This window comes from Drosophila gunungcola, unplaced genomic scaffold, assembly GCF_025200985.1.
Source record: "Drosophila gunungcola strain Sukarami unplaced genomic scaffold, Dgunungcola_SK_2 000093F, whole genome shotgun sequence".
Taxonomy (NCBI): Eukaryota; Metazoa; Arthropoda; class Insecta; order Diptera; family Drosophilidae; genus Drosophila; species Drosophila gunungcola.
In genome coordinates, this window is record NW_026453255.1 from 31,046 (window position 1) to 58,195 (window position 27,150).

General features: G+C 37.9%; 1 protein-coding gene across 1 annotated transcript in view; it reads right to left on the reverse strand.

Moving 5' to 3' along the window:
* Positions 1 to 27,150, reverse strand: part of LOC128265097 (teneurin-a) — a 246,366-nt gene that overhangs the window by 22,319 nt on the left and 196,897 nt on the right. Inside the window, 6 exon segments of the mRNA XM_053000913.1 lie at positions 14,059 to 14,085; positions 16,433 to 16,640; positions 17,041 to 17,187; positions 21,159 to 21,344; positions 23,598 to 23,807; positions 26,452 to 26,646. Of these exon segments, the coding sequence (XP_052856873.1) occupies positions 14,059 to 14,085; positions 16,433 to 16,640; positions 17,041 to 17,187; positions 21,159 to 21,344; positions 23,598 to 23,807; positions 26,452 to 26,646 (973 nt within the window).

Sequence of the window (27,150 nt, forward strand, 5' to 3'; positions counted from 1 at the left end):
TAAGTTATTGGGGTTTGTAAAAGACAAAAATATATCTGTTAGTTACTTGGCATATTTGCGTTTGAGTTTTTGCTTTTCTTTCATTATTATTTATTTTTCTTTTTTCTTTTTTGTTCTTTTCTTTTTCTTTTCTTTTCTGTTGGTTTCTAATTTAGTTTTGTGGTTAAAATCATACGTTTTGAAAAAGGTGAAGAAAACATTGAGCAATTGTCTGTATTGATGGAATGGGAAAACTGAAAAGCGACTCGATTGTTTTCTCAACACTTGGCTCTAAGGACAAACTGAAAAAAGTTATGCAATAATTTGAAGAAATATTTATAAAAATATATATAAATATATTATATGTATATATGTATATATACTTGTAATATAGCTATGTTTCGTATGCATATGTATAGGTATTTGTATTTAACTAGGAGTGTATGTATAAATAGAGAGCGATAGAGAGAGAGTGAGACGGAAAGAGCGAGCGAGCGAGACGGAGAATGAGATGGAATGAGTTTCTAAGAGTTTTGTCGCCAGGAATGCGTTCTCTACTTTGTTTATTTGTATTTTTGTCTGAATCTTTGTATCTTTGTATCTGGATAACTGCAACTGCAGTGGATTTATATAGTCTGTGTGTGTGTGTGTGTGTGTGTGAGTGTGTTTCTGGGTAATTCTTTGCGGGACAATCTCAAAGTGTTTGCCTGGCTTTGGGTAATTCAATTATTGGAACTGGCGCTTGTCGGTGTATGTCTTCGAGTGTGTGGAATGAATCGAATGAATGTCCAACAATGAGTTACGATAAAAAGAGGGCAGGGGATAAGCGGGAGGGGGGGATTGGGATTTCCCCACCTCCTACTTTTCCGGGATGCAAGTGCAAATGGCATTTGGCACGCAGCTTGGGAAAGATGGAAATGCAGGGGAGGAAAAGGTTTAGGGGATATTCAAGTCCCGACTTCGGTATGCCAATATATATCGAATCCTCCAACGCTTCTCAGCGAGTTCATCAGAATTTCAAGTTGGTTTCGGTTTTAAATGGAAAGCTGCGACCAAAAGGAGGAAAAGGGAAGTGCAACGATTGATGGGATATCGATTGGTGGGTGAATGTTATCGAAGGCATTCAGCATTAGTTTACTCTGGAGAGTTATGCGTGAATGGGAACCAAAATGAATCAACATTGTTCAAAAAACAAGTGCAAACCGTATTTATCGATAAGTTTTAAATGGAATCGTTAAAAAGTATCCTTAAAATTGGTAAACCATTGGTAAAGTGTTATCATTATAATAATATTAACAAGTTCAAGCTTCGGTTAATGCTGAACCACAAATAAGAGCAAATCGATGAGTTAAATCTCTTGCCTATCGATAACTTTAACCACCGATTTCAGCACCACCAAACGCTTGATAAACGTATTCAAAATGCATGCAATAATTAAACAATTATTATTAGGGAAAAAAACTATTTTATAATTGATTTCGATATATATCGCAATGGCTGCGATTTTCAGCGATATTCGATAGATGCGGCTAACGGCCAACAAGGCCAAAACGATCAACTTAAAATCAATGAAAGTGAAACCAACTTAAAAGCACAAAGCTGGAGGAAATCAAAAAAACATTTGACCCGATAACGAAAATCGATTGTCGTTCGGATGGAAATGGGATACTTTCCACGGGTCGAAATGCAAACCGAGCCAGTTGCCCTTGCAGTGTCCTCTGCCAGTGTTTAACCCTCCACAGCCCCCACAATCTTTTGATGAGGGACGCAGCTGCGCGACCCAAAATCATATTCATTTCCATTTACATTTCCATTTAATGAGGAGAAACTATGACAACCCGCTTTCTTTGTCACTTTCTCCGCATAGAATGGGGGGGTGCACCGATATCCGATTTCAAGTTTGGCAATTTATTATGACAAAGGAGCACACAAAATATGCTTTATATTTCCAATGAGTGAAAAAGCAGCAGGGGTCGGTCGTCTCTGCTTGAAATTTCTTTTTCTATGTAAGTATATTCTTCAGAATTGCAGACGCTTCTTGAAAGAAAATGCCGCATTGAGGCTTAAAAGGCAGGGGCGCTCGCCAAAAAGCGGGTGTTCCGGGAAAGTTACCAAGGATATCGGAAACGAGCGCAATTGTTTGCACTAATTACTGCAGAGTTTGGTGGGTTTCAAGGGGAGGGGGGCGAGGGAGTTTTGTCCCCCGTCATCAGGTGCAGCCTCTCACCCTTTTTTAAACTCCTTTTTTCAAAGTCCGGGGACTGCAGTGTGCCTCTCTTACCTTTTGTGCCCGCGCAAGTTTTCGAAAACATTTTCAAGTTTTCAAGTGTTGCAATTTCTCTAGCCTGCATGCCAACCCCTTTTTTTCCTGTTGTTCCGCCCCCTCATCTTTTTCCACAAACACCTCCCCACCCCCCCTCCCACGCTGTCTCATTTCTGCTTTCTTTCTTTTTTTCCTAACAGACATAAACACATAATGTACAGTATTTAGGTCAGAGTTTTATGTGCCCAGTTGCATTTTTATTAGGCGAGAGCAGAGAGGGGGGTGGCAAAAATTGCAGGCAAAGGTCGTCAGGGAGTGGGCGAAAAGGAGGTGGCTAAGGCGAAGGCCCATTGGAATTCTTGGAGAGCAGCACACTTCTTCACTGACTTCTAATTGCAATTGACCAAAGTCCGAGGTTCCGTGTTCAAAAGTCATGCCCAACTAGCTCTCTCTTATTTTTTTCTTTTTTGCCAGAAAGTGTGTGTGTGTTTGTGTGTGTTTGTGTGTTTGGGTGTGGGTGTGTGTGCCACGCCTACTACCCGTTACCACCCTTTTATTTTCCCACAAAAAAAGGAGGCATTCGACCCCTGGCATTTTACCCACAATTTCATTTTTCCTGCCTCAATTCGATGCAATGAAGCAACATTTTATTTGAAATCAAACCGAAAAGCAAATTGCAGGGGTATAAGTATTTTATTTTTTTAGTTAAGTGGGTGTGCGTTGTATGTTTATATAAATATATATATACGTATGTATTCCGAGTCATTGAAGTGGTGAGTGCCATTGATTTTTATTTCGCATTTGATTCGTTTCGTTTCATTTATTATTTATTTGATTTATTTGCACTGAAGCTAAGGAACCTTTTTGGCCTGCTTCGTCGTTGGCTGGCCAGGTAAATCACTCATACGCCACCGACACTTGAATGTCTTCAGCGCATTTCGTTTTGTTTGCTCTGCTCTGCTCTGCTTTGCTGCGTCTCGTCGTCTCGCTTCCACTCAATTCAATTCGGTTTGATTTGGTTATGAGAACGGTTTTCACTTTGATTTTGTTGCCATCGAAATGGAAATACTGCACTTAGTGGACGAAGAGGCGGAGAAAAATCGACTGAGCAGTCGCCTCAAGGACCCACATTACGTATACGCAACACTTTTGGGAAGGAGAGTGTTAATTCTAAAAACGGTTCAGTGCCTTTCTGAGTGTAGAGCTTAATATGGTTCTTTAAATTCGCAAACCAACAAAAACCACGGCATATAAAAATTTGGCATGTTTTGTAAATTGAAGCACCTTCAACTGTTTTATATTAAATTTAATGTTATCCCCATGAAAATCGATAAAATTAAAAAGCTTGTTTGTTTAATAATTAATTAAGTTAATAAATCATTTATTTGTTAAATTAATTTTAATAATGTACGCTTTTAAGCTTTCAGAGCAAGGTTATTTAAATTTGAATCTTCAAACTTTTTTAGTTCTTTTAAAACCTATGTGCATTTTTCCATATTGCAAGCGTAGAGTTCAAAACTGCCAAATTGAAAAAGTTTTGCTCCCATAAATTGTTAGAGCTCAATCAACCAAGTGATTCAGCGAATTTGTTGACATATCGTTGAACCCCCATTTATTTTGTGCGCTAGCTCTTTTCAATCAGCTAAGCGTAACCATCACTTTCAGCAAAGGCCACTCAAAATTATGAGGCAATTTAATCCAGGCTAAAAGAGATCGGGATATACATAGACATTAATGCCAGGAAAGAGGCAGGGATATATGTATGCATGTATGAGCAAAGTCATTTCGCCCGATGAAGTGAAAGCAATGCCACAAAAATGTTCTAATCTCAAAAGATGCGCGCCCTTTGCACCGGCTTTCTCTGCCTTGCCCCGGCTTTCCCCGCCTTTCCCCCACCCACTTTTCACCCACCGACTAATCGCCCTTGCAGCGAATGAGCAATAGAAGCAACAAAAGGAGGCGAAGGGGTGTCCTCTGTAGAAGGGGCCAAAATCCAGGAGCCGGCATTGTCGCCACTGCACCTTTTGTGTCAAAAGTGCACTTCCATTATTAGCGCATTGTGTGTGGGCGGGGAGGGGGGTTGGGGGTTTTGGAAAATAGTGAAAACCCGGGGAGATGGCTGGTGGAAAAATATGAGAAGCCCGCGCATAAAAGGAAGTGCATTTAATTTCTTTTCTTTTGGTTTTTTTTTTTTTTTTTTTTTTTTTTTTTTGGTGTGTGGGTGGGAACTTCAGCTAGACAGCATGAGTTTTTGGAGTAGGTGGGTAGATTTTTGTGGCCATTCATAAAGCGGCTGCCTGCCATTCATTGCTGCAAGCCCCTGCACCTCTTCACCCCTCGTCACCTCTTTTGCTAACTTGGCTTACCGCCGCACACAAAGTGGCGACGGCAGCGTCGTCTTGCCATCATAAAAATTGAGCACGACTTAGTTGACTTTGTGCATACAAAAGGACAACCCAACACTGCCGCACACACACACACACACACACACACATACACATGCACACATACACATGCACACCGAGAGAAAAAGGATATAATTTTAATTTGGCTTTATTTTCATGACGCCCACGAGGATGCAGCTTCAGAGGAAGCTGGTAGCAGAAACAAAGCAAGGACTGCAGGCGATTCGGTTCGGTTTGGTTTGGTTTGGTTGCGTTTCGTTTCGTTTGGCTTCGTTTGGCTTGGCAAGGCGGGTAGGTGGTTGAAGAAGTCGGTCTAAATGGGTGGTTCAAAAGGGGGTGCTCCAAGGAGTTGGCTCACTGCGGTGGCTCGCTTTATGTTCATTTAGCCTGAAACAGTTTTTGAAACATTTTTCAGGCGAAAAACCCTGGGCCACACTTTTCTTTTACGCTTTTGTAACCACGATAAATGTGCTTTATGTAGCGAGATGCCAGAGATGAGACCATTTCCACCGGCACCGAGGGGCTTGTGTTTGTGTGTTTTGTGTGTGTTGGCGCTTGCCTGATGAAATGTTTCCTGCACTTGCGCCATTTCTTTTACTCCAGTTCTGTTTGCATCTTGCGCCTTTTTCATTACAGAATGGCTAAAAAGGATCAAAATGAGAAGAAAGAGGGTAGCGAGCCAGCCGAAAAAGGGAAAAGAAGAGTCCTTAGGCGGGAAAACCCAAAACGATGGACACACTTCAATTGCTTGAGAAAAATAATAGCCTACAGCTTTATTTAAACAATAATTTTTTGATTTTTAAAACTCCTAAAATATGATTGGCTTAGGGTTTTCCATTAAAAATATTAATTTCCTGATTAGGAAAATACAGCAAAGAGTTTTCTAATATTTCCTTTAAAAAAAAATCCACCATTTTCTTCTCTTAGCTTTTTTTCTTTTAAATTGGAATTCTATATTCTAATTACTTGACTTAAATGACAATTTGGTGCCAATGTTGCACATCGTACCACAGGCGAAGATGGCAGTAAAAAAAAAATTCCTACACATTATAAATAAATAGCAGCTGCAGGGCGATTCTACGTAAAATAGCGACGTAAAGGTGTGGACTGGAGAGTTGGAGCTAAAATAGGGACACACCGCACACACACACACACACACACACTCGGGGGCACAAAGGCTGAGGCGTGTATAGAAAAGTTTGAATAGCATTTTTAAGTTTGCCATTTACCAACACACAGACGCCGTCCGATAGGAGAGCAAAGAAAACCTTTAGTAGCGTGTAATTTGCACTTTGTAAATTTGCATAAAAGCTGCACACAAACACAGTGGAGAAAAGCGGGGGGAAAACTGGCATAAGTCCAAGATAGAGACGATATGTAAATGCCATGCCATGTGTCGTCGCTTTAAGTAAGCAACTCTGGGAAAATTAGGGGGAGAGGTGAGGTGGGATGGGGATGGGAATGAGGATGAAGAGCCTGCATAAAATGCCATTCATTGGCTCCAACATTTCCATTTAGTTTCGGGGTTTTTCGCCTTCCATTTCGTTCAGTTTTTCATTACAGATTAGCTGGCGCCACCTGGCGGCTAATGCTGCCAGCTCACCAACACAGTCGCACCGGGAAAACTCAATCTCACAGACACACACACACATGCCGGAAAAGCATATCTACGCTTTCCACATTTTGGCTGTTCAATTTGATGCACACAAAACAAATTTCATTTGGCAGCATTTCACTGGGAATTTCCCTGGTCGCCGGGAAAAGCGGGCGACGGTAAGGGGGATGGGGACAATCCGGGGGATGGGAAAAATCGGGGAGTTGGGGAAAACCAACGGAAGGCAGAGCAGTAGATTGCATGACACTTTTGTCCCTAAGAAGATTACAGTTGCCACCTTTTGCCAGCTGGCTTTAAAGGCAATGCAATGACAATGGATCGAATTTTTTTGCCTTTCGAACAAATGCTGGCGACAAAAACTTAAACGGGTGAAGCAAAATGCCCACTTAACGAATTTTGCACTGAGAAAAAAATGATTATCGTTTGTGGAAAATTGACATTTCAAAGTGTGTGTCATTTCACTGGGAATTTTATCAACTATCTATAGATAAAATATATTTTTTATCACTTATGTTATACATATATATTTATATGACTCACTTGATTAAGGATTAAGGAAGGTTATGCTTTTAAATTTTTTAGAAAACCAAAATTATTGAAACGTTATTTTTGAAAGGCCAATAATATATATTTTAAGCATATAAATACTTATTAGGTTTGGCATTAGCCAATTTCAAATGATCAGCAGACTTTTAATTGCTTTTCCATATCCCACATTCAGTGATTATTAGCATTACGTTTTCCATTATCATATCAATAAATATTTTTTTGAAAATACGATGTATCAACTTATTGTTAAATGAGATTCGAGCGTGCCAAGCAACATATTTTATATTGCTTTGGGTGAAACAATTGGATAAATAGCATTTTGACTAAACTTGTATTAATGCATAGGACAGCCTGTAAGTTATCCAAATACAATTGTTTTTTTTTCTCTGTTTAAATTGCCCAGTTATTGAGGTAGATACAATATATTTCCAAGAATCGCCTGCAACTTCTTTTGAATTTTGCAGAGAATGGCGGCAGTGGGAGCTCTGTTCTTGCCATTTCCGCTCATAATCATTCTGCACCTGAGTGGTTGGGGTTCTTCGTTTGGATCGCCTTCATTTTATACCGCAATCAAACAGTTTTCATCAACTTTTGCCGCAATGGCCGCATGCAATCCACCCACTCATTTCTCATTTCTCATGTCGCCGCCACAATGGCACACGGCTTATACATTTTATAGTTATATGAAGCCATTACAGTGGTCTGTCTGTACAACCACCACCGCCCCCACCCAATTTTTTTAGCTTTAGTGGAGTGAAGTGGAGTGGTGTGGAGTGGAGTGGCACGAAACCTAGTTTTGTAGCTTTGCAGTTTGCACTTCACTTAAATGCGGCGCGCGGCGACCGTCAAAGGAATAACAAAAATGTAAGCTCACCCAAAAACCCCTTCCTCAATGGAAACTTATGACCATGAATGGCGGGGTTCTAGATTTTCAGGGGTCCACTGCTCCGCCGCAGGCCATTAAAAATTTTGTGCTGATGTCGAATTAGCGAGCGGAGCAACTGCAACTGGCTTTATACCGCCAACAGACCCGACAGCCCCTCCACCGCCTACAAACACATAAATATATCTAATCTCACATAAAAGTAATTACTTTCAGCTGCCGTTGTTGCTATCGAAAAATATTAAATTATATTGAGTGCACACATAGTGCGGCAGGACATGGGATATGCGATACGCGATATCCATACACGGATACGGATACAGCCATGGCAATAGCTATGTGTATGGGTATGGGTATGGGTATGGGTATGGGTATGGGAATGGCCATGGCTATGGATCCCAGGGATTGTAAGAGCCGTCGACCGCAGACCATAACTATGGCAAACTACTACCCCCAATGTTTCCTTTGGCCTCGTCGACATATTTGCTTTTTTCCACATTTTTTGTGCGACTGCAGCGAAAATTCCGCGAATTTCTCGTCGCTTTTTTCCCATTTTCCCTTTTCCATTGGATGCCAAAAATAAAAAACAGAGAGGCAAAGAGGCAAGATGGGAGACTCGTGGATATATGGACTTTGGCATAAAGTTGGCAGCGATCAAGCGATGTACACATATAGGGCTTATGCGAATATATATGCAACATATGAATTCAGAACATTTACCAAGGAGCTGGGTGACAAGAAAGGTCGGCGAAATTAACTGCAAAGTATTTACATTGTTTGAGTAACCCGCTGACCATATTGCTTTAAAATCTTTCAAATCACAATAAACAATATATATTTTTTAAACATTATAAACATATATATGTTCAAGGTTATTTAAAAAGAAAACAGTGAAAAAGTTTAACAAACATATTTGCTTTAGAGTTAATATTTACAAACTAATTAAAAAATCTTTTTCTTAATTAATTATTGTGTTTTTTTTTTTATAAGCTCGCTGAGTTTCCTGAAGTGCATTCAAAGTTGTATCTTTTTTGATGATATTCATTCTGTTTTCGTTGGGTTTTCTACTGCGCCTTTTGTTTGTTTTTGCCAGTTGTGTTTGGCCATTTCTATTGGCCACGTTGACTGGAACAGTCTGTCGGCTGAGAAGAGGATATCCCAAGTCCTCTCCTGTATTCCTCTTTTCTACTATCACATTCACCTCTTGCTCAAACCGTTTGTAACTTATATGGGTATTAATTTTGGTTTATGTGCAACTTGTACGCTGAATATTCCTCCTTTTTTTCTAAAGTGCAGTTTCGCTCTTTTTTCTCCTCCGAGCAAGCGGATGGCGATAAGAGAAGCAGCACCAACAATAACAATTCCGGAAAAGCTATAGTCCAGGCAATGGCCTCGTTGATAAGACCAGAAAAACGCAACAAGGACAACTGCAACTGCCTGTGAAAACATTCGGACTGGCGCCTTTTTAATTTATATTTACACGATATCTGCATTCGAATGCATGGCACAAGCTCATGCGAGAAATAAACAAATATATGTGCCACAGGATATATCTCCTACCATAAGTCTTAGCAACTTGAAGTGAAAAAAACAGGGAGGAGCCACAAAATATATGGCAAAATGTATGGTAAAGCGCCACCAGATGTAGGATTTGGCAGAAATCTCAAAAGTGCAGAACGAGATTTTTGTTTGTGAGAATCAGATATTTAAAAATAAATTATAAAATGTGGGCAATTCCGTAAAAGTGTTTCTATTTGTATCCACATTTTTATATCCTCGACAGAATTAGCATTTCCCTTTTTTAGCGCACAAGATCAAGGATCAACCGCTTACGACACTTGACAGCGAGCAGGAACCGCAAAAAGGAGCTCAGCAGTGGTGGAAAAAGGGGATGCCACCGGGCAAGTGTCAGCGACAACCCTGCGCCACCCTGCACAGCGCAGGACCACCCACTGATTTACCCACTTCCTCGCCACCTCCTTTGAAACCAGCGAGTTTCTCCAGTAGCCACTTGATGACTGCCAGCAAGTTGACACTAATCAGTTTAGCTTTAGCCCGACGCAGACAACTTGATTTGCATACACAAATGTACGGGGCTGGAAAACAGGGGGGTGGAGTGCGGAAAGTAGGGAGTGGAGGTGGTGAAAAAGGGCTGGTGGGAAAACCACTTAAGCGGGCAACTAGCCACACCTAAACAGGCCGTCAGTCAGCGAGTCAGCTGGGAAAAAAAAAATGGAAAGGCGGTGAATTTTCCTCACCCAGCACACACTTAACCCCCTTTTCTGGCCCATTCTTAACCCGCTTCTTGGTTCTTTTTTTCTTATTCCTTTTTTGTAGTCTCCCCCACAAAATGGCAGCCAAAACAGGAAGTAATCTATAGTCGCTCCGCCATTGTTTATTGTTTAATTTTTAGTCCACGTTGTTGCTGCTGCTGTTGCTCAACTTTTGACTCTGGCCAAGTCTCCGTTCTGGTTATGCCTGCTTCCTGTTCGTCCTGCGTCCTTCGCCCTTCGTCCTTCGTCGTTCGTCCTTTTTTTTGCCGCCCATCAGGCCAACTCGCTCGTCGTTTCTTTGCCCATTCCTTCTTGTATTATTTCTATTGTTAACAGTTTTTGCATTTGCCGCTGCAAGTAGCGAAAACTTTTCACAATGGACCTTTGTTACGCCCCCAACCCCTTTTTTTCCGCCCACCACCCCCCTTAACTGCCCTGCCTTTCAACGATGCCACTTGAGCACTACAAAGGCAAAAAAAAAAAAAAAAAAAGGACACAGAGGGGTTGAGCGCAACAGCAGACAAAGACGTCCCGAAATGCCAAAGACGAAGATGTTGACAACGGCGGCAGCCTTGCACCCCAAACAGCACCAAACCACCCAGAACTCCACCCACTATACCACCCACTAGCCCACCCCCCAAAGTCATGACACGCCCGTATCGCATTTACTCGGATTTCGCTTTATCGGAGCGGCAAGGAAAACAGCAACGTGCCGACAACAACGTCACCCAGTTTCCATGGCATCATCATATCTAGTTTTTCTTTCTTTTTCCCGTACACCAGAAATAAAACTGGAGCTTGCAGCAGGCTTAAATAAACATTCAAATGTCTAGGTCCAAGTTCGTAGCACTTGAGTATTTCTTAAGAGTATCAAGAGATTTGAAGAGCTTATATAATGTTTCTTTGTTAAATATATATATATAATTATTATATTAATTTAATATTAAATCATTGGCTTTTATTATTTCCTTATTAATTAGGAATTATGTTATAAGAAACGTTGGCCGACTTTTAACTACTAAGATCAAATTAATTTTACTTATAAGCTCCAAATTAAAATAATATTTAAAACGTTTTAATTATTTCCAATAGCCCCTGAACCTCTTAACCATTTTCAAAACTTCTTTTAATTTGCTAAGAAGTTTTTATAAAATATATCGCCGAATGATGAGCATTTTCCTTGTGTATTGCCTTTTTTCCAAAGTCATATTCTCTTCTTTTAAAAATATGCTTTAGTTAAGGCAAATGCCTTATAATTGCGTTGCGGTGAAAAGAAACAGCAACTTCTACGGCAGTAACATTCACAAGAGCAACATCTAAAGCAGCAAAACTCAAAATATAATGGTGATCCCCAAAGTTGAAGCCTTCCTTCTAATTATTCTATCTTTAATCCCGATTTTTTAAGTATTCAGAAAAGTAGTTTGACTAGTGCATCGCCAGTTAAAAAAAACTTAATTAATTCAGGAAAAATCAGTTAATTTACGTGGTTTATTTCTACCGGTGTCACATAATGATCGGATAATTGTCAGTGAAACCAGCTTATTAACTCAATCCTTTTTTTTTGTAATTGATACCCACACTTTTTTTTCATTTTGCTTATTTAATGACCACAGATGGAGCACATTATTTTTAGCCCATAGTTGAAAATTCCCTTGTCACTTATTTGTTTTTTTTTTTAATTTAAGCTCTAATTTAAGAGCTACCAAATAAAATATTTCATACTGCACAACTACTTATACACATTTCATTTAATTTAAAGGGACTTCTGCAAGGGCATTTAAAACTTCGACATGCCGAAGAATACTTTTTGCATTGGCAGCTTAAAAAATATATATACATATATATTTAACGGAAAAAGTACATAATTAAAATACAGAAATCGTAAAAAGGAACGAAAAAACCTGATGGATAAATTTGCATTATAAATTGTTCGTAAAGAATTTTCTGTTCTTCCTAAATTTTTTGTTTTGCTTTTATGAAACTTGGATTTGTTTCCTTTTTTAATACAGATTTTTTTGTATGTTGGAGCGGATGGATGGATGTATGCGTGTGTATGTGTGTGTGTGTGTGATTGGGTGAGTTTTTGTATTTGGAAAACATATAAACAAATGGCTTAGACGCAGACAATTAGGACATATAGGGATACGTTTGGGGGTTTTGTAGGGATGGTTTTTTTTTTCTTTGTTATTTTTTGAGTGATAACATATAAGGATATACAGATATTTTCTTTCGTTTACTTGCATTTTTTATTAGATTTGATTGGTTCTTTCTTTGTCTTTGTTCTGCTGCTGACCTTTGGGTATTTATTTTATTTTATTGGATGGGAAACCTAACGAGTTTCTGTTTTTTTGTATACTTAATTCCTTCGTTTGGTTAACAAAACATCAACAGAGATTTAAATCGATACGGAAACTCATAAAGTGATTCACATTTGATGAGATTTGTTTACCATAAAAAGCTTTGATCAAAAATCAAACGAAAACAAAGAAACACGTAAAGAGATCAAGAGATTGAGAGAGATGAGGGAGGAAATCGGTGGAGTTTCGTTGATGGAAAATCAAAATAAGGATAAAGTAACGATCAGGGGAACGTTTTTTGGTGACAGACATATAGAAAAAGTGAGAAAAGATGGTGGAGAAGTGGAGAACCTCGGGAAAAATCAACCATAATTCAGCTCGAAATGCTTACATGCTAAACTATAAGTAGAGTAGAGGGAAAAAATTATAACATAAATATTTCGATGACTTTCGTTTTGGGTAATCGGTTAGTATGAGTGTTAATATCGGTGGTTGATTGGCAAAAAGGAAAAACACAAATCGGAAATCAAACTAAATACACATATAGACACGGTACACATAACACATACAATTATTTATCTATTTATATATATATGTGGATATATATATCGAGATTCTCTCATCTTGCCCTATAAAGTATGCCAACGAAAAACGATGAAAATTAATATGGAAATAAATATGAAAAACATACTCATGATATGCATGTGTTTGTTATTTTTTTTTTCATTGCGAGTGTGCGTGCTAGTGTATTGTTGAGATAAAAAATTATGAATGCATTTTTTTCGTTGAAAATTTGTATTTTTTTGTTGTCTTCAATCTTCTTGTTGTTGTGTTTTATTTACATGAATGATGTGTTGACTTTTCGATCTCTGTGTTTTTGCGGTTCTCGGTTTTTGTGTGCGTTGAAATGTAATTTAAAATCAACAAAATGGCATTATATGCAATGGTGGTGCGAATGGGGTTAGTGCTGGTAAGAATATAATGCAATTACAGCCGTGGGGCATTTGAATGCAGAACAACAATTTGGGGGCAAAAAATTCAAAAGTCAATTGCAGGCTTCTCAAAGATATTTTTTTAAAGTTTTTGACCTTTTTTGGTGTTTAATTTAAAGGATATTCGTTTAGTTCTCCAAAGAAAAGGTGGTTAGTTGTAATATTTGAATTTTATGATGTTATCGTTGCTAGTAAAATACAATGCATTTGAAAAGATTTTACACAGAATGCTTTATAAAATTTTGTAAATAAGAATGAAATATTTATTTGTTTTAAATTCAATAGATTTTAAATTTCTAACGTCAAATTTTATTTTTCCAAAGATTAAGTTGTTAATTTGTTTTGATTCTTCATAATTAAAAAATAAACATGATCTACAATAAGTGCTTATGAAAGTCAATATAGGTTTTAAAGACAGCTGCAACTGATTTAAGACGGGAAGATATTGCCGATAAAGGAGTGATCGGAAAAGGAGTGATGAGAGATGTCACCTACTTCTGTGAACCAAAAGGTCGCGTGTGTGTGATTTTATGGATGCATTATACGGAATAAAAACCGAAAGCGATAAAACTAAGATCGATGCATTCTGTAGATGGATAATTGGATTCGATGGATCAATGAATCGATGGATATTTTGGATGCTTGGATGAGGGGGGAACATAAAATCCAGAATCAACTGAAGAAGATGCGACTGTTACAAAAATTTTTGTTTTCGTTTTCTTTTCTGTTTTAGAGTACCCAAAAATTGTACGCCTGTGTTTCCTTTTTTTAGTGTTTTTTTTGTTGTATTTTTTTGACTTACCAAGGTGTGAACGAGCTCCAGAAGAGACTACAAATTCACGAGTTGAAACGTAGGATTTTTATTTTTTTTTGAGATTTTTTTTGTATTTTGATTTGCATGTGGGAAATGCATTTTGATTTGGAATTGATTTTTTTGGTTTTTTAGTTTTGGTTTAGCACACAACATGAAGGTATCGAGCCACAGCAACAGAGTAGGACAGTACACAATTAATTGACAGGACAATAAAAAAGAAATCAAAAGACAAAAATGCGTTTCGTTAACGAATTGATCAAACTTTGATATTTCTTAACAATTTATAAAATTTTTTTGTTTGGTTTTACTTTTAGCATACCTAAGGTGGAGATTTGTACTTTCATAGCTTAGTGAACAAAAAATTTACGAAACGGAAATGGAAATGAAACGGAACGGAAACAGAAACATAAACAACACGCTGAGAAAGGAACGAAAATTAACACATTTGACGAACACACTTAGTCGGATGATGAGACGAAGACGAAGACAGATACGGAGACGGAGATCGGCAGACATCTTCAGGGCTTGACTGATATATCATCTTGGTTGGTTTAGTATGGTTAGTTGGTTAAATGCGTAACGCAAACGGAAATGGAACAGAACGAAATGAAATCGAAATCGGATATCGAAAATAACGGGAAAAAGGAGGAATCGAAATCAAAGGAGTAACTCAAAATCAATTTCGCTCATCGGTCTTCCTCAGTTTTTTTGAATCCTCTCCTCTTCATCTTGGCATCGGCGTAGTTATCATTTTTTTTTGCGTTTTTTTGTGGGGTTTTTAAATAAGAAATGAAATCATAGCAATAACTCAAGAGACACGCTATATAGGTTTTATATTGATATACAATGACAGACTATACTTCGCTTAAGAAACCAAACGAAAGCAAATCAAATTTAAAGTTAACTACCGATAATGTAGCTAGGTCTGGTCTTAGTTTTACGCTCGATCTGATCGATCACTTACTCATCGATGGAGGCCTAACTTAGGAAGATTTTTTATATCATTTGTTTTGGTTATTTTTTATATTTTGTATTTTTTTTTTTGTGGGTAAGACGAACACAAGGAGGTTTTACACTAGACAACACACATACTCAATGAAGTGCTATCATTATATTTCGCTTTTATCGTAATGTTCTCATCAAATAGTTCTGATTTTTCTTGATCCATGTAGAGTTCGAGAGAATGACAGAAATGAGGCGGCAGAAAGGAATGAATATTAAATTAAAAGCAAAGGGATCCTCGTCCCAAAAACAACAAAAGAAAATATACTGAAGACAGTAAGTACATTTTTTTTTTTTTTGAGAAAACTATTGAAATATATATTATTTTCGGGTTTTTTCGCGCTGGAAGTAGTCATCATCAGCGTTTGATTTTTCTCATTGGCTTGGCATTTCCAAGGCGGGCAAGAAAAGAAAAAGCTCAAACTAGGAAAATGTCATTTCGTTTCCTCTTCTTCTTTTTTTTGTGGTGGGATAAATCAGGAGAAATAAGGATCAACAAAATATAAATAACCAAACGAATCGAAATGGAACGGTGGGGAAGAGAACTCAGAGGAACAAGAGAAAAAAAACTTTGAAAATTCAACATTTTGACTTGAGATTCTCACATTCTCATTTCAATATTCTTTTTATTTATTTTTTTTTTCAGCGCATAAATGATAGACTCATTGAGGGGAGAGAGGCGTTCGGGATTGTGGGAATGTGAATGGGTTTAGATTTTCATTTCTTTTGCTTCTTCTTGAATTTTCTTTTTTGGACTGATTGATTGATTGAGACTACTGGCAGTGTGTTTAGTTGTAGTTGGTATAAAACATAAACAGTTTTTTCTTTTTATTTTTTCGCAAAGCGTAACGTAAAAAATATAGCATATATGTATATATAGCTGGTTAGATGGGCCGCATGGTATCTGGTTATATACACATATATACGCATCATATAGAATAAATTTGAGCTTTTTCCCTTCATTGCACCCGTAAAAGCTTAAAGAATACACACACAGAACCGAAAACGGAAAAAGTTCAAACGCAATTCCAATGAAAAATTTCTCAACCGCTGACCGAAACGTCTCCGAATATATATTTTAAGGATATATGCGGAGAACGAACGCCGTCAGCAACTGAAAAACGGAAATAAAAAGATCGAACTAGAAACCGAAAAGATTTGAACTGAGGAAGGTAACTCAAGAGTCGCTCAATGGCAGGCCCTCTCACAAGTGGTCATTTGGGCAATCCCTGCGCACTAAGAGTCAGACGCATACGTATGTGGTTTATATAGGCTATATATATATATATATATATATATATATGGTATTATATATGGAGGCGCTACGTGGTACGGCTTAGTTCTAGATCGAATCACTTACTTTTCGCTGTACTCGTCCATGTGGGCGTACGACTGCACCGAGTTCTCCTCGATCAAGAACTTGACCCTCTGGTAAAAGGAGGCCGTCACCGAGGGGGGCTGTTTCCGGAGCAGGACCTCCACGGGATCGTTGGACGACAGGCACATGATGTGCTCCGAACAGGCGGGATGTGAGCAGCACTCGCTGTCGGAACAGTCGGTCATGCCGTCTACACACAGGGTGCAAAAACAAAACATTATCAATTATCTACAGAAAAATCTGTTGAAAATTGGTTTAGCATCACAAACTTAGCAACTGTATATTTTGCTATCAATATAACTCTATAATTAACTATGTTTTCAAAATCAAATCAATATTATATATTTTTTGCAGCTTACGTTTTGAAATATCTATTTCCAGTCGATTTGGAAAATTATATTATTTAAACTTTTGACAAAAAAAAAAAAACTTTTACCACAGTGAATTGCTATTGTTTTCTCTTCGATTTTTAAAGACACGTCTTTAAACGAAACTTTTATTTTGTCTAAGACAATTAATAATTTTATTAAATAACTTTCCAAAAATATTCCCTGTAAAGATTTCATTTTTATTTGAAAACCCTATCTTACCGCCATCATTGTCGATATTATCCTTGCAATTCAGTTCCAGTGCGATGGAACAGTCGCTTCCAGCCCATCCCTCAATGCAATCGCAACGGTATTCGCCATTTTCCAGGGTACATTGTCCATGTCGAGAGCATCCATTTTCGCAGCCAGCTGAAGGCAGGTAGTCAAATTTTGTTAATTGAATTAATATATTAATATATTCAAAGTATTAACAATCAATTTAAATGTTTAATTTACTTTTTAAGACAACTTAAGTAACGCCTTTCGTTTATTTATAAAAGATACTAATTTATACTAAGCAATAATACTGAAAATCTTTTTTAAAAACAATGTTTATATAAATATGATACCATTTAGAAAGAATTTGGAAAAGACGCGCCTCTAATAAACTTTCAAACTCACTTATAAAATTTGTTCTCTTGCTAAGTATTATGATTTCGAGAAATTTTTTAGTCGAGTGATTTAACACGCAATCTATTCGGCTTTTGTGCGACATTTTATTTAACGGGCTGATATTCTTGTGCCAAATGGTTTGCTGTAATTAAGAGTAAACTGTCCGGATCGAGTGGCGCTTCAAATTGAATGATAACACCCGAGACCGGGCCCATCCATTGCGGTTTCCACGGATATTTCCATTTAAAAACCCAACCTCAACCCAGATGCCGGCAAACTGCGAGTCAACATCATGAATATAAAAATAATGTTGATGTTTGCTCTCACTCTCAGTGGCAGTTAACCTTTGGCAGAACACTCGGCGAAATGTTGGGTAAACATAAAAGCCCAACGAAACGTAACCTAACGATAGATGATTTGGCCCCATTTTGACGGGTTTTTTTTTTTCTGGCTTTATTTGTTTGTGCCACGACAGCATTTGACGCAAAGTTAATGTCACTTGACATGTGTCATTTGCGAAATGGGGTAAGGTAGCGCCACCCCCTCTTAGGGCCCCCTTTTTTCTTTTTTTTTTTTTTTTTGGCCTTTACACCATCATTTGGTGGGGAAAAGGGGAGAAAGGGGGCTGCTAACTCAGCTTCCGGCATGTTAAAAAGTTTGCGGCGCATAAAATGACTTCCCTGGTTGTTACTGCCTTCCTGTTTACGAGTCGCCCCCCCTCTCTTTCTTTCGCAATCGTGCCGTCTCTTTCGTTGAGTGCGTGTTTGTGTGCACATATTGGCAATAACTTCAAGTGGTCTTGCAAATATTGAACTCTCGGGTCGGCAGCAGGAGGCACATGTCAAATCCGTTGACTGGATTAGTCCTCGAACCTTGAGAACTGTAAAAATCCCAGCGAAATGGCCAAGTTTACTGCGCACAAACTGGATTTAAGTTCAAGAAACAAAGTCAAAATAGCAAGACTATTTGTAACTTTAACGATTAAGACATCTTGACACAAAATCTATTAAAAACCAATACTATTGATTTCAATTTTTAAATCAAAAGAAGAAGAGATAGATATTCTAGGTTTAAATGCCCAAAATTATATAAATAAATATTTATATAAATAAAAGCCGGTTCACTAACCCCATGTTTATTGTTTTCGCAATCCGAATCGAATTCATTTTTAACCTCATATTTTGCCATTCATATTCCCATTAGGTATTTTTTTAAGTTCAAGTTGGCAAGCCGTACTATTTTCCTTTATTTGTATTTAACACAGTATTGTCTGCAGGTTTTTCACCAACCAATTTGAACCCTCCCCTTTGGCTTTTCCACCCCCTGCAAAGCTTATTTCTCCTCTATTTTATCACTTTCGGAGTACAAATCCCTCGTTTTTTATGCCTGGCCATTCAAAAAAATGTTGTAATCTCTCCAAACACACTTCTGCACATATTTTACAATCCATAATAAAATCCCAGCAAGTATAAAAAAAAAGAAATAGGAAAAGCGATGTGAAAAACATAGTAAATATTTGAATGAGACGGCGGGTGATAGAAAAGGGAATAGAAATGGCGGATGGGCGTTTTTGGGGAGACGACCAAACTAAATGTAACTACGACATCAAGTATGCATGTGGCTTTTGGGGTGTCTGTGCCCCTAGAAAAACCTCCCAAAATAAACCTCCTCCTTTTTCGCCCCTGAAGAGGGCCAATTGAGTGGAGTTTTCGGTAGCGCGTAATTCGCTGGAAATCTCTGTTTCGAATTCAATCAACTCTGCCGCATTGAAGTAGCCTGCCGACTGCAGTTCAGCTGAAAGGTCTAATCTGTGTAAGGCCCCCTCCCCCTTTGGATGCGCCCCTTTTGATTTCGCCTAAACAAACTCGGACTGTCTATTTGGCAATTTTCTAGCTGGAAATAAATTATTTGCAAAAGCCTCATATTATTTTAATATTTTAATATTTGGATTTTGTATTTTTAAGGGTATTCGTTTTAAGGGACATAATCAAATAATATTGAAAATTATTTCTGTGTTCAGTTATGAAAATAGCTGTGTGTTTTTATACAGAATAAAAAAATCAACAATAAAATGTAACCTCAAGCCTATTTATTACTATTATTTATTACTAATCTTATCATTGTCATACATAAACGTAAATGATTATTTATAATGTGAAACTTTAATCTGAATTTATGGTTTTAATAGCTTTTATTTATGTACAAAAAGCGTTAAAATAGCTAATAGTAAATACTATTATATTATAATATTATTTATATTATTAATATTATAAATTATAGTGTGTGTTTGGGTCAAAAAAGCTTCAAGTCATTTATAAAATCTGTAAAGTGCAGGTTTTAATTTAAAAGGTTGATCAAAACTATTCGTTTTTAGTAAGTCATTGATGGCAGCACTGAGGAAAAGTCGTTAAGTACATTCTAAAAATACAAAACCGAAAGCCAGACACAGATACCATATGTTGGATGTGTTGGTGCGACGTCTATGGGGTGCCCCCCCTTTGGCGCACCCCTTCCTTTTCGCATATGCGGCACTTGAATCGATTGAAAGAGTGTTTCCCGGGGGACACAAAGAGTGTTTCGGAGAGGGGGCTAAGATTGCTTGTGACTCTGAATGACGTCGGAAGTTTTATTGGCTTTGCACACGTCAACGAAATGCTGATCGCGGAACTAGGGGGCGGTTTTAACCCCTTCTTGGGAAGGGGGGTCGTAATGCCATTACATGCATGCCTGGCGTGCCAAACGCCGCCGCCAGGGGGCGCCACACGGTTCAATGTTTTTGTAACATGACTGTTTGTTTTTAAAGTTTTAATCACTGTCAATCGATAGCTACTTATCATGCTGCAGTGCCTGCCTTTTGCCTCCCGGAAAAAGTCGTATCCTGCTGCTGGTGCTCCTTTCACTGATGTTGTTTTTTGGTTGCCTCAAACAACATGGTTAAGTCATGGCGGCAAAACTGTCAAACGCACTTCCAGCCAACAAAAAAAAAGGAGGAAAATCGCAAGGAGGGGAAAATGGAGTTGGAAGAACCGTTGGATATGGCTCAAAATTCCCTAGAGAGGGGGCGAAGTTCAAAGGGTTTTGGGATGGAGAAAAAACTGAAGTGAAGAGCAAATGGCGTAAACATGTACAAAATACTTTGGTGCATCGACTCCCAGCATGAAAAAAGACCGAAAAAAAATGAATTGATAAAAGCTCGACAGTAACGTTGCCAAATAACAAAAAAAAAAAATTTTTAAAACATCCACGACAGCAGCTACATTGACAGTGGGCGGGGACGGTACCCGGGGGGCGTGGCAACTGCAGCAAACGCTTCAAAGTTGCTGTTGCAAAGTAACTGAGGGTATTGCATAGATTTCGGCAACCGCCAACAAGAAATTCGTACAATATTAAAGTAAGATTCTACAGGCTTGAAGGATTTTAAAATTAGTCAAGTCTTTGTTAAATGTTTAAAAGCATTCTTTGAAAAAAATGTATAGTTATGTACCAAATATAAATGGAATTCCTTAAATTTATACGATGTTAAGTTTAAGCTTTAAGCTTAAAATATTTAAACCTTCTTCGCTTCTTGAACAGCATAAGTTAAATTTATTTATTTTTGGATAAAAATTACTAAATCGAAATTTATTTAAGTCGATTTTGAATGTTATATATGTTATATATATAATTTTATATTTAGAAGTAAAATGTTTGTGCGTTTTAATCCGGAAGCGAAGTTCCAGTCTACTTACGCAGCGTGCAGTGACGACCATTCCATCCTTGGGAGCAGACACAGGTGCCATTTTTGCATTGGCCATGTTCCGAGCAGCGGGAATCGCAGGGCAGTTGGTCGCACAGGTTGCCAGTCCATCCGGAATTGCAGCGGCATTTTCCGGACTCACACACTCCGTTCCGGCCGCAATCCAAACTGCAGACGGCTGCACAAACAAGTAAATAAAATATGAAATACTATTAGCGTGATACATCTATCATTCCTAAATAAATCATGTAACTCTCTTATATTAATATAAGATTAGTTTTTAATTTTAAGCTTTTACTCTTTAAAAGAATCAAATTAGATGAAAAGCCATTAATGTGAATGGTGTCACCATTTTCTGGTTTTTGCTATTCTTTCTAACCAATTTTCATATTTGTCCATGTGCGCATTTAAATTCATTAAAGCTCCTGTGCCACAGGGCCCTCCACGTAAAGTGGCAGGAGTGAAAGGCGGTCGGGTGGTGTTGCGAGCCATAAAAACAGCATTATAAATGTTACATTTACGTGGTGGCACACTTTGCTAACAATACCCACACCGCCACACCATTTCCATTTGAAACACCCGCCCCCGCCCCCACGCGCTATACTTTTCCGGAGATGTCGCTTTTCCTCTCGTCTCGACTGAGGGATTTTCCCGGCGAATGGTCAACTGTTCTGGTTCATGAGTTGGTTCATAGGTTGGTTGTACGATTACTTCATGGGTATTGATTCAGTGAACATGACTTGGTTGGCTTTTCTCTTTTGGCTTTTAAAAAATATTGGGGCTCAGAAGGCAGTCTTCGTGACATTTAAGAAAAGATTTAAAAATATCTGTTCTTAAAACTTTATCATACATTTATACGTGTGACAAATCTTTAAGGACTTTTAAGGCCTTACTTACTTTGCTGATTTTTTACTATACTAACTATTTTAATAAGTTAATATTCTCTTGCATTTTATTATTTTACAATGCATTTACTCATTTCAGCGCAATACTCTTAAACAAAAAAGATCCCAAATCAGCTATCCAAAAATAAAAATGATTCCATGTCTTATTTAAGCTCTTGTTTTGCCAAGAGTTTGAATTGTAAATTTTTCATTGGATTGGTTTAGGGAAATCTTTTGTATTCGCACTCTGCCCCCAGCTTTAATTTATGGTTTAGTTCATAATCTCACTTTTTTGGGGTTGCTTCACGGCCCCATGACTTTTGTTAGCAGGCGTAAATTTATTTTATTTGCTTTTGTGGAAGCTAAAAGAGAGACAGAGATAGAGAGAGAGAGAGAGCAGTGCCACAACCTGCGTATTAAATAAATAATGAATTTTTATGAGACTTTGCTTCATTACGCCAGGAGGAGTCGTCAACGTGGCGGTCCGGGTCCACCTATATATATATATATATATATATATATATATATACTATAGTATGCACCCCTCTGCAGCCCAATCCACTCATTTTCCTCCTTCTGGTGCTAAAAAGTTAAGCAAATTAGGAGTACGTGTCCTTTGGTCTTCGGTGGCATCGTAAGCTGCTTGTTTTATTGAGCTCCTGCCACTGCCATTGCCCCTGTCCCTGTCTCTGTACCTGAATTTCCACCGATTCCACTGCTGATTCCGGATGATTATGAACTCATGGGCCGTGGGCCTAATTGGAAGTCCCGGCTTTATGGCTCAGCATTCCATTCTAATTTCGGGTTTAGTTGTGGCCATAAAACATCATCATATTCCGACGGAGTGGAATCGGTGGGCGGACCATACTATATATATATATATATATATCAGACAGATCTTGTCGTGAGTGATTCCCGGCTGTGTACCTGATTTTCCTATGGGTACTTTATGGCTACTGCATAAAATACAGTGTTTGGGGTTGGAGTTGAAGGCAATGGGCTTATTTGGAACGCAGCTACCATCTTAGTTTGAATGACATGTGCAAGTTAGACGAGGGTTTGCATAGTGTTAGGAGCAACACTTGAAAAATTGGTTAAATTAAACATGTTTTAGCCACATAATACTAAAAGGTTTAATGGTAAATAGGAAACTTAATCAAGGTTTACTATAAACAATAAATAGTTTATGTAAAATAAATAAAATTATTTTAGGAACACATCATTTGTTTGGTTTTGTATTTGGGCTCACAAAATCGCTGCCAAGGTATTATTTAAGAAAACTACATATATTATACATTTTTAAGATAACGAAAAGAACAATAAACTAAATTAGTAATCTAATAAATAGTGCTTTAACCTTGTGTAATTTGCATCTTTTTGTTGTGGTTTCTTAAAGGCAATTTCTTTTTTCGATGCGTTTTTCATAGAATTTGGAGCCCAATCCAATCTTTATTTCTATATGATTTCAGGGCAAACACAAACACACATTTTAAGGCAGTTAATGGGGTTTGTTAAGGACTTGGTTTGGCGGGGGCATAACAACTCACCTTGAGAGCAATCGGGTCCCGTCCAGTGGCGCTCGCACACACATTGACCTGTTTCCAGGTCGTAGGTGCCATGCTCGGAGCATCCGGGTAGGCATTGGTACACCTGCTGGTCGATCGTGCCGCAATCCTCGCCCTGCCATCCGGCCTTGCAGTAGCATTGTCCGGCGACACAGGTGCCGTGTCCGGAGCACAAGGGATCCAGGCAGTCGTCTTCATATCCATCGTTATAAACATCATCATCATCATCATCATGGTCATGGTTCATCAGCATCAGTGGGTGTGGGTGGTGGTGATGGTGGTGGGTCAGAGGTCAGCGTTTGGCGGTTGGGGTAAAAGAATACAAAACGATTGTTAGTCAACACACAAAACACATGGCTGGCATGGGTACAGTGAAAAATGCTTAAGGTGGAGGTATCACTCCTTCGAATTTCAGCTTGCATCCCGCTGTGTATTCTAATTTGTTTGTGCCTGCCATTCGCTTTTACAAAATGGGAAAGCAATTTTCTATTTAGTTTTAAAGAAGAAGAGACTAAAAATGATTTTGTTCAACTGACATAAATAAGTTTACATTTAATTATTATTTATTTATAGCTTGTAATAGTATTATTACATTATACCGTTTTTGGTAGATTTTAAAAGTACGTTGAATTTGTTTAAAGGAAACTACTCAACGTTTTTCTTTAAAATGTATCAATGTACCAATTTTTAAAAGCATCCGTTTTTCGTTTAAGAGCCACAGAAAAAATATATTTGTGTCGAAATAAAATCGACTTTGTAAACTTTCATTATATATTATTTAACAGCGAAACACGATAATTTTCTACAGAGTTTTTACTGTATTTTTTTTTTTTTGGGGGGGAAAAAGAGTTTAGGGGCAGGAAAAGAGGAAAATATATATATTTGGTGGGGCAGTGAAATCGTGACAGTCGTGGCTAAACAAAAAGCTCCCCCTCTCTTTCCCCCTAGGTGCCTCCCTCTCGCTCCCTCTTTTGCACACATGACATGATTAGTATGTTAGACACGTACAAAAGTGGTCATTAAAATGAAATTCCAGTTTAGTTCAAGTTGGTAATTTTGCGCAGTTGTTGCAATTTTTCTTTGGCCCGCTTTGTTTTGTTTCTGTTTATTTTATTTTATTTTTCTTCTTTGTTTTTTTGTGTGTTGGCTTTTGCCCATGCTTTTCCGCCCCGTCCACTTTTCCTGTGGTCCGCTGATATTTTACTTTTCGTGTTGCCTGCATGTGTATGAGGAATATGCTCTCGACATATAAATTCGATTTTATACGTTTTATGTTTGCTCAACGTTTTTTCGTTTTCCCTGTGTCTTGGTTCCTGTTTTCTATTTTTTTTTGTCCTGTTTCTGTTTTTGGATTCTGTTTGTTGTTTGTCCCTGTTTGTTTTCGTACGCCAAGGGTCCGATACACACATTGAACTCATACAAATGCGAAAAACAGCAGGGACTTACATTCCAAGTGTTGTTGCTTGTTGTATATTTTATACGGTTGTTTTTTAAGCCATTTTACACGGGGGCATACTGTTTTTCATCGAATTTACATTTAATTTAAGAATTAAAAACATTCTTATGAGTTGTATAACAAACTGGGGATTTGTCTTATCTTCAATGCTCCAGTTAAAAGTTCCTTAAACTTTGTAATGAAAAAGTGTAAAATGTTGTAAGTATATTGAAACTTTTTAAAGCACCCTGTAAGGAATTTTTTCCTACAAAAAAAATTTGTAAATATCCAATCACTAAAATTTACCTTTCCCACACAAACTTTTAACAGACGATATCAACTCAAAAACTAATAGTTTTTGTGTATTTTTTTTTCGATTTATTAAAGCTTTCTCTTGAAAATTCGCCTTAATTTTCGTTAGCTGCTTTAAGGCTAATTCAAAGTTATCTGAGTCGCGACAAGAGGGGCGAAAACTACAACAACAACAAAAAACCTTGCGACAGAGACGGAAAAATTGTTGGCATTTCTTTGCCTTTCGCTTTGTCAATTTAAGGGCCCGGCCCACACACAAAAAGCGAGGCCAGAGTATTTTTGGCTAAAAGAAGTGCAGACGGAGGAAGAGGAGTAGGTGTCGGCATAATAACTGAAATATTTTGGCATCCACTTGGCTGGGTCGTTGTCTCTCTGTACCAACCTCCAGCCATCCACCTCCCACCGCCTACTTGTCCTTGTCCACTGGCCTTATCGGGCAGTGTCAACATGGAACGGAACCGAGGCTGCCTCCAAATTGCAAACAAGGCAAATAAATAATTTTAGCATTTTTATGCCAAGTCAGCAAAAAGCTCACACATACGCCAAGAAAAAAAATGAGTCCTTCATTAGTTTTAAAGTTTTCTTAGGTTTAGATAATTGATCAAAAACATATGATCTTCTAATCTAAAGATTATTACTTAGTTTAAAGGTTTTTAAGCCCATCTTTAAGATCAACATTTGCGAAAAATATTTTTCGAAGACAGGTACGCAGACTCCCTTTTTGATGATAAATATGTTTGAATATCAATTTTTTAAAGTTCTTAAAGTTTCTCATTCTTTTGTAGCCTAAAAAGTCTATTTTAAAAAGTATTTTTCGAAGAGAGCTTTGGATACTTTTTTACTTAGTGCCTGTCAGTGGGTGCTATGCTGCACAATAAATGTGTAACTTTGACTATTGAACCATAAGCCTAATTGGGTTGGTATATTTTCTACCTACGTATAAAATTTTAAATTACTAAATGGGTATTTTTTTTATAATTAGTACTAATATTCCCGAGATATTTTTGGGGTTATCATGGTTATTTAATTTTTTTTTTTCAGTGCACAGGGAAGAGTCGAGACGAGTAGAGTCGAGTCCTTGACACTTACGTTGATCGCAGTAGGGTCCTTTCCAGCCGCGCTCGCAGTGGCACTCGCCCTCGATGCAGCGTCCGTGGCTGGAGCAGTTGGGCACCTCGCACTCGCCCACCGGAATGTCGCACTCGGCCCCCTTCCAGCCCTCTTCGCAGTGGCAGACGCCTCCGCCGTAGTGGCCGTGTGCCGAGCACAGCACCGGACAGACGCCTGTGGAGAGTTGGAGAAAGGAGAAGGTTGTCAGAAAGGAAGGACAGCAGCGAGAAATAAATTCAAATGCCCGGCGACCGCACAGTGGGTCAAGGATCTTGGGGGGACCTGAATCTGACAGATAATTGGAAAGTACTTCTTCCACATTATACAATTTAATATTCTAATGATTTAAAGTCTATGGCAAATGGCAAACTTATAATCTGAGCCACTCACTTCGGAAGTGCACACTACACTAATAAAAAAATGAAAATATTGAATCCAATCCAATCCTTATTAAAAAAAAATATAGTATCATACTCTTAATGCATATTAAATTGCCTGATTTGGTATAAAAATATTTGAACTAATTTAGAAAACAAGAAATTTGAGCTTATTATGGTTTAAATTATAATAAAAATTGTTGGATAGTAAAATCAATTCCGAAAATAGTCAAATATAATATTTGCAAAAAAATAAACAACACTTTTTAAGCATTTATCGATTGCTATTTCTGACTTCTTT